At 44.7% G+C, this 7,947-nt stretch overlaps 1 protein-coding gene across 1 annotated transcript in view; it reads left to right on the top strand.

Annotated features, from left to right (window-relative positions):
• The first annotated feature begins 1,236 nt into the window (after positions 1–1,236).
• Positions 1,237–7,947, top strand: part of LOC114845519 (transmembrane protease serine 9-like) — a 30,012-nt gene continuing 23,301 nt past the window's right edge. Inside the window, exons 1-6 of the mRNA XM_055504632.1 lie at positions 1,237–1,970; positions 5,521–5,535; positions 5,616–5,778; positions 5,861–6,129; positions 6,233–6,381; positions 6,465–6,829. Of these exons, the coding sequence (XP_055360607.1) occupies positions 1,922–1,970; positions 5,521–5,535; positions 5,616–5,778; positions 5,861–6,129; positions 6,233–6,381; positions 6,465–6,829 (1,010 nt within the window). The 5' untranslated portion in view covers positions 1,237–1,921. The remainder of the gene's footprint in view (positions 1,971–5,520; positions 5,536–5,615; positions 5,779–5,860; positions 6,130–6,232; positions 6,382–6,464; positions 6,830–7,947) is intronic.

Genomic DNA, 7,947 nt, shown 5'->3' with positions numbered 1-7,947 from the left:
GCGAGAGCAAGGCAGTTTGTAAGTACGTAAAAGACTAACTCTTTAGTAACTTACGGTCACTTCTCTCTTTTAGTCCTGCTAAAATAAATATGATGCGCCAGACAACCTGGCAGCGACATAATTATAGGGCATACCATTCATTCCTAACTGGGATTTATGTTACATTGTGTGCGCAGCTTCTACGTCCGCCAGCTTACGGAGGGCGCGCTGCCACCACAGGTGTGTAACAGGTGTGTCACCGTGATCGAAGGCCCCCCAAAACAAGAAACCCGGAGCCTCACTCAGCCACACATGAACAGCTGGGGAGACTCACAGGCTTAGATAGTGACAGTTTAATGTTCTCACAGGTCAGGTACAGGCAGAGGTCAGGACCAGGAAAGCAGGTACGCAAACATACGTAGACGGCAGACTAGAGATGTTCAACTCGAGACCTCCCACTCGACTCAGCGTCGATCTTTTGAAGCGGAAGTGTCGTCAAGCAGAATCTCGAGCGCGTTCCGAATCACGTGATCAATGAGAGCGAGAGGTGTCGATACGTCACGTGACTGCCGAGCGGCTTAAGTGCACTTTGAACGGACGGTTGTTTTAATATGGCAGAGCTTTATAAACGTGGCAAGCGGTCCGGAGATGATCTATAAGATGATAGATGATCTATAAGATACACAGGTTTCACATTACAGACATCTGTAATCTATTTATGACAAGTTCAAAATGTAATTAAAGACTAAAACTACATTTTGACAAGTCGCAATTCCAATACAAATATCTTTATTAGTCAGACATCAGTGCCGTGCAAACGGCTCTTCTCCAAAGAGTATGTGATTAAAGTCATGTTCTGTGGAAAAATAAAATGAAATAAAGGTCTTTGATTAAACTAACTGACAAACATGTCTCCTCAATGTAGTAATAAACATAGTTGCAGAAGAACAAATACAGCTCTAATAACATTGGACATCAAACATGTTTGCCACATCAAGGCCACTTATACATTATTATCCAGAGAGAAACACAATTACACACCTTTGATTAAATAAGTTTTATTTGACAATAAAACATAGACTGTGATCCTGAACAACAACGTATCAGAGAGGGTTTGATGGTCAGTCTGCTCAAGCAGTTCTCACGCACAACCAGCAGATGTCGCTGTTCTGACTGTGTCATGATGGTGTCGAGCAATGTGTCGATTTCAGCCCAACTGTGTCATAGTTGCTCAGTGATTCATGAGGCTTCGATTTCGCCATCTCTACGGCAGACAGGCGGATGGTTAAACAGGCATTTGGTCAATAGACGAAAAATAAATTTAGGCTACGGTACCGGCAGGGATGATCCGAAGGCGATAAGGTGAGACAGGCAGAGACGATGATTACAGGCAGGTAAACGAGGTGCAGGAACAGAGCAAGAACTCAACAAACTCTAACGATCTGGCAGGGAACAAAGGTAAGTGCTGGTGGTTATATACAAAATCTAATGACCGGATTGAAAACAGCTGTGTGATCACGTGACTAAAGACAAAGTAGGCAAAAGGCATGACAGAACAGAAACCGGAAGTGACTACAAAATAAAACAGGAAATGTGAGGCAAAAACCCAGACTGGGACAAAAACAACATGTAGTAAGCCTTGACAGCAGAGTTACATATTAGGTCCATGTGTGTTACATTGCATTGATTAATATAGAGGCGCTGTCATTGGGATCATTAGGCAGAAGATGAAATTTTCCTATTGGGCTCTGATATAACATACTTATGTTATGAGTACTGCCCTATTCACTGTTCATGCGAGGCTTGAAGTAAAACAGGTTGGATTGAAAGGTTTTGTAATGGTATGTTTCAGTAGAGCTTTTAGCACAGGGCTTTAAGAAGTGACTTAGAACCAAAGGCAATAAACACTCTCCACCCGAGAGAAGCTATATTGAAACTCAGTATGGCAGCGTTGGCGGTGTGGATTCTCTTCATGTCCACAGTGTTCAGTGGTAAGTGTTTCTACTTAGATAAACAGAAACCTCTGTTGTTTAGTCCCACGAATTCAAACTTTGTGACCTTCTTGGGTCTTTTGCGACTGTAATGAAAAACATTTTTTGGTTAAAAGCTTATGTTTATTTAAAATGAATGTAACTGTCAACATACAGTATTTTGACACAATAGGTAGTTATGATAAAAATAGTACTTTACTAAACAACAGTGTTAGGTTTACTTCAGATTGGACCCAAATGCTCAGCACAAGGACAAGGTGGGTAAAAGGTGAAGAGTTAAACTTTTAATGCAAACAAACCAAGGAAAGCAGGCCATAGAGTGGTCAGTCAGGCAGAGTTCAAAAAGGGTAATTCCAAAACACAGGCTGAGGTACCGACAGGGACAAGGCAGAGACAGGGTTGAGAAAACAGGCAGAAAAATCTCACCGGACCGACTACAGGAACAAAGGCTGGAATGCTGACTGACAAGACGATGAGTGCAGACAATCTGGCAAAACAACAGCGTTAAATACAGCCCTGATTACTGATGGGCAGCAGCTGGAACAACTCATGACTGGAAGTAAACAAAGCATGGCCGACAAAAAACAGGACTTACCTGAATAAAACCCCAGAAATGGGTTACACAGTTACACAGAGTCTAGATTTGTGACACACAGGCTACACAAAGTAGAAAGCTACACTACACTCTTATTTTATAATGATTTTATAAAATCTCGCATTACAAGTGCTGCAGAGACACCACTATGTTAACCCAGGTAAAAAACACAGTTTGATTATTGTGCACAAATGTGGACTTAATATAAAAGTATTAAAATATTTTTATAGTTGAAAATAGAAGTTGAAAATAGATTCAACACTCTATTCTCACCCTCCACTTTCCAAGCTCGGGTCCTCTACCAGAGGCCAGGGAGCTTGAGGGTTCTGCGCAGTATCCTTGCTGTTCCTAGGACTGCACTTTTCTGGACTGAGATTTCGGATGTTTTTCCAGGGATCTGTCGTAGCCACTCCTCCAGTTTGGGGGTCACAGCCCCTAGTGCTCCGATCACCACAGGCACCACTGTGGCCTTCACCTTCCAAGCCTTCTCCAGTTCTTCTCTGAGCCCTTGGTATTTCTCTAGTTTCTTATGTTCCTTTTTCCTGATGTTGCCATCGCTTGGTATTGCCACATCCACCACTACGGCTTTCCTCTGCTCTTTATCCACCACCACAATGTCTGGTTGGTTCGCCATTACCATTCTGTCAGTCTGGATCTGGAAGTCCCACAGGATCTTGGCTCGCTCGTTCTCTACCACCTTGGGAGGTGTTTCCCACTTTGACCTTGGGGTTTCCAGTCCATACTCCGCGCAGATGTTCCTGTATACTATGCCAGCCACTTGGTTATGGCGTTCCATGTATGCTTTGCCTGCCAGCATCTTACACGCTGCAGTTATGTGCTGGACCGTCTCAGGGGCCTCTTTGCACAGTCTACACCTTGGGTCTTGTCTGGTGTGGTAGATCTGGGCCTCTATGGCTCTGGTGCTCAGGGCCTGCTCCTGTGCAGCCAGGATGAGTGCCTCTGTGCTGTCCTTCAGCCCAGCCCTTTCAAGCCATTGGTAGGATTTGTTGAGATCAGCCACTTCAGTTATGTTCCGGTGGTACATCCCGTGCAAGGGCTTGTCCTCCCATGATGGTCCCTCTTCCAGCATCTCATCCTCTGTTCTCCACTGCCTGAGACATTCACTCAGCACGTCATCTGTCGGGGCCTTATCCTTGATGTACTTATGGATCTTGGATGTTTCATCCTGGATAGTGGCTCTCACGCTCACTAGTCCTCGGCCTCCTTCCTTGCGGCTAGAGTACAGTCTCAGGGTGCTGGATTTGGGGTGGAACCCTCCATGCATGGTGAGGAGCTTTCGTGTCTTAACATCTGTGGTCTGTATCTCTTCCTTTGGCCACCTTATTATTCCTGCAGGGTATCTGATCACTGGCAGGGCGTAGCTGTTTATTGCCTGGGATTTGTTCTTGCCATTGAGCTGGCTTCTTAGGACTTGCCTTACTCGTTGGAGGTATTTGGCTGTTGCCGCATTCCTTGTTGCCTGTTCAAGGTTGCCGTTTGCCTGTGGTATTCCAAGGTACTTGTAATTGTCCTCAATGTCTGCTATTGTTCCTTCTGGGAGTGAGACCCCTTCTGTGTGGATTACCTTGCCTCTCTTTGTCACCATCCTCCCACATTTCCCGAGTCCGAATGACATCCCGATGTCCGAGCTGTAGATCCTGGTGGTGTGGATCAGCGAGTCGATGTCTCGCTCACTCTTGGCGTACAGCTTGATGTCATCCATGTAGAGGAGGTGACTTATGGTGGCCCCGTTCCGGAGTCGGTATCCATAGCCAGTCTTGTTTATTATTTGGCTGAGGGGGTTCAGACCTATGCAGAACAGCAGTGGGGACAGTGCATCTCCTTGGTATATGCCACATTTGATGGATACTTGGGCAAGTGGCTTCCCATTGGCTTCAAGGGTGGTTCTCCACAACCTCATCGAGTTTGCAATGAAGGCCCTTAGAGTTCTGTTGATGTTGTACAGCTCCAAGCATTCAGTGATCCATGTATGTGGCATTGAGTCATAGGCTTTCTTGTAGTCGATCCAGGCTGTGCACAGGTTGGTGTGTCGCGCTCTGCAGTCTTGGGCAACTGTTCTGTCTACCAGGAGTTGGTGTTTGGCTCCTCTGGTATCCTTACCAATGCCCTTCTGTGCATCGCTCATGTATTGACCCATGTGCCCACTTATCTTAGCGGCGATGATGCCTGACATGAGCTTCCATGTTGTGGAGAGACAGGTTATTGGCCGGTAGTTGGATGGGACAGTACCCTTTGAGGGATCCTTCATTATCAGGATTGTTCGCCCTTTGGTTAGCCATTCAGGGTGAGTCCCATCCCTTAGCAGCTGGTTCATTTGTGCTGCCAGGCGCTCATGGATTGCAGTGAGCTTCTTTAGCCAGTAGGCGTGGATCATGTCAGGGCCGGGTGCTGTCCAGTTTTTCATACCTGAGACTCTTTGTTGGATGTCTGCCACTGTGATAGTCACTGGATTCTGTTCAGGGAGGTTGCTGTGGTCTTCCCTCAGATCCACCAGCCACTGTGCATTGTTGTTGTGTGATGCCTCCCTCTCCCATATCCCTTTCCAGTACTGTTCAGTTTCCAGCCTTGATGGGTCTGCTCTGCTGTTATTACCCTGCCATTGAGAGTACACTTTCGCAGGTTGTGTTGCGAACAGCCGGTTTATTCGTCTGGCTTCGTTATCTCTGGTGTATCTCTTTAGGCGGCTGGCCAAGGCTTGTAGCCTTTGCTTGGCAGTTTCGAGTGCTTCAGGTATGGGCATCTGACTGTACCTCTTGGGCATCGGTCTTTTCATTGCACCTCTATGGGCCTCTGTCATTTGGCTCACTTCCCTCCGAGCTGCCTTGAAAATAGATTTATATATATATATATATATATATATATATATATATATATATATATATATATATATATATATATATGTATAATTAACTTGTTTACCTCTGTTTCCAACAGAGTCAGAGGCTCAGGGTAAGTGCACTCACATTTAATGCTGTCCATCCACTCAATATGTAGAGTATTTGTGGACCCAGTTGCTTTTGCTCTGTCAGACTGTGGAGTGGCACCTCTGAACACCAGGATAGTGGGAGGTGTGAATGCCTCAGCTGGTTCATGGCCATGGCAGGTCAGCATCCACTACAAAGGAGCTCACATATGTGGAGGGACCCTGATCAGTGACCAGTGGGTCCTCACAGCAGCCCACTGCATCCTAACGTGAGACATTACAATGGATAACTGAAAACATTTGTTTTTTGCTGACACTAAATAATTTAATATATTTTTCTTTTAAATCCAGGAGCACGCTGAGCGATTGGACTCTCTACTTTGGAATAGTGACTCAGAGTGGCCCAAATCCAAATCAAGTCACTCGCTCTGTGTCTCAAACCATAGTTAATTCTAATTATAACAACACAATGGACAACAATGACATCGCCCTCATGCAGCTCAGCAGCCCTATCACCTTCAATAACTACATCCGTCCTATCTGCCTGGCCAGTAGCTCCAGTCAGTTTTACAATTCTACCCTCTGCTGGGCCACAGGCTGGGGGCGACTGGGGAATACTCGTGAGTATTGTATGTGGTCATGAGGTGACTGATTGGCTACAGGTAATGATTATTCACTATTGAAAATTAAAATCAACAGACTGATGTTTTCTCTCTCCCACAGAACCACTGGTTGCTTATAACATCCTTCGGGAGGTTCAGATTCCTGTCATTGGGCCCAAAGAGTGCAGGACTGATTACGTTATAGTAAAAAATGTGAACATCACTGACCAGATGATTTGTGCTGGACAGCAGAACAAAGGCACCTGCCAGGTATAATGCTAAGAATCACAATTGTGTTATTATTACATGAAGAGTTCTAAAATAATTCAATCTATCTTCTGTCTCCTCTTCAGGGAGACTCTGGTGGACCGCTGCAATGCAAACAAGGCTCAGTGTGGGTCCAGGCTGGCATCACCAGCTTTGGAGTCCCCTGTGCTCTGGCTGGTTTTCCTGAGGTCTATGCCCGAGTGTGTCAGTTCCAGTCCTGGATCACAAATCATGTGTCTGGGGCGAATATTAGCTTTGTGACATTCACCTCTAGTGGCTCCAACCTGAACGACAACTACGTGTGTTCAAGCACAAACACAGTCACATCAGCAACAAATCAGAACGTAACTCCAACTTCAACTCAGAATCAGACTTCAACCACAAGCTCAGCCAATGCAGCTGAGCTGTCATTCATTTTAATATTAGTGACAATGTTTTACAATAATTTGTAGTTTTGTAGCACAAACTAAGCAGGTACTGTAGATATTTTCAAAGGGGGACTTGAAAAACATGCAGCATGATTTTCTTACCAAAAATAGTTTCTACTGTGATGCATAGCATTGAAATGTGACTTTAACAGAATGTGAACATACCTCTCGTGTTGTTGCTAGAAGGATCTGTCTCACATGCACCTGGGGATTATTTTTCTTTTTTTTATATTTACTGTAAAAAAACGTAAGAATAGCTTTTAACCCATTTACTTTCCTATTTTCTCCTAGTGAGAAATTATGGCCACAGTTTATTCTACTTTTTGCATCTTGTCACGATCCGTCACACAAGATGGTGGATTGAGTACTAGAGGGGTCCACTGGAGCACGGCTAAACAAAAAGGCTAGGCATGGGAGAAAAAGGCATAGTTGAACATGGCTGAGCTACAGCAAGTATGGCTGAACATGAACATGGCTAAACACAACATGGCTGAGCACATAAGGCACCAATGCACGTCTTATGCCCGAGGCAGAGTGTGACTAACATGGGCTGGATTTAAACAAAGGCAATCAAACAATAATATACATAACTGAAATCCAGAAACCCCTCTGCGTGTTAGTGGAAAGCTTGGTGAGGTGAGAGGAACACAGACTGGCTGGCAGAGCCCAGGGATCGTGTTCGTCTTCCCTTGTTGAAGATCTTCCTCTTAGTTTTTGGAGACAACGTTGGCAGCTCTGCTGTTTAATGTGCAACCCACTAATTATGTTCTCTGATTAAATTACTGCAGCTTCCTTTAAGATCTACATGTACATATTTTGATCATCATTTAAGACACCAGCGCATCAACCTTTGATTTGGGTTCTGCAGAGTGAAGAAAGGTTTATGATCAGTGTAAACCACTAAAGGATTTCCAACATATATCGGACCTCTGCTTTCAACTGCTTTTGCCTCTCTGGAAATGTGATAAAAACGTTGCCTAGCATCAGTGCCATGCTCAATAAGGGTTGTACGTAGTGGAGTATCATTAAAAAGGTAGGTAAACTCGATCAGGCTTATCAAGTTACATTTGTATTCTGGCAAGTGTTAGAGATGGGAAGTTCGATTCTTTTAACTGACTCGGATCTTTAACTCTTGAACAGT

The sequence above is a fragment of the Betta splendens genome, chromosome 19, assembly GCF_900634795.4.
Source record: "Betta splendens chromosome 19, fBetSpl5.4, whole genome shotgun sequence".
In the NCBI taxonomy this organism is placed as follows: domain Eukaryota; kingdom Metazoa; phylum Chordata; class Actinopteri; order Anabantiformes; family Osphronemidae; genus Betta; species Betta splendens.
Note: the sequence above shows the minus strand (reverse complement) of the source record. Positions and strands in the feature narration are given on the sequence as shown.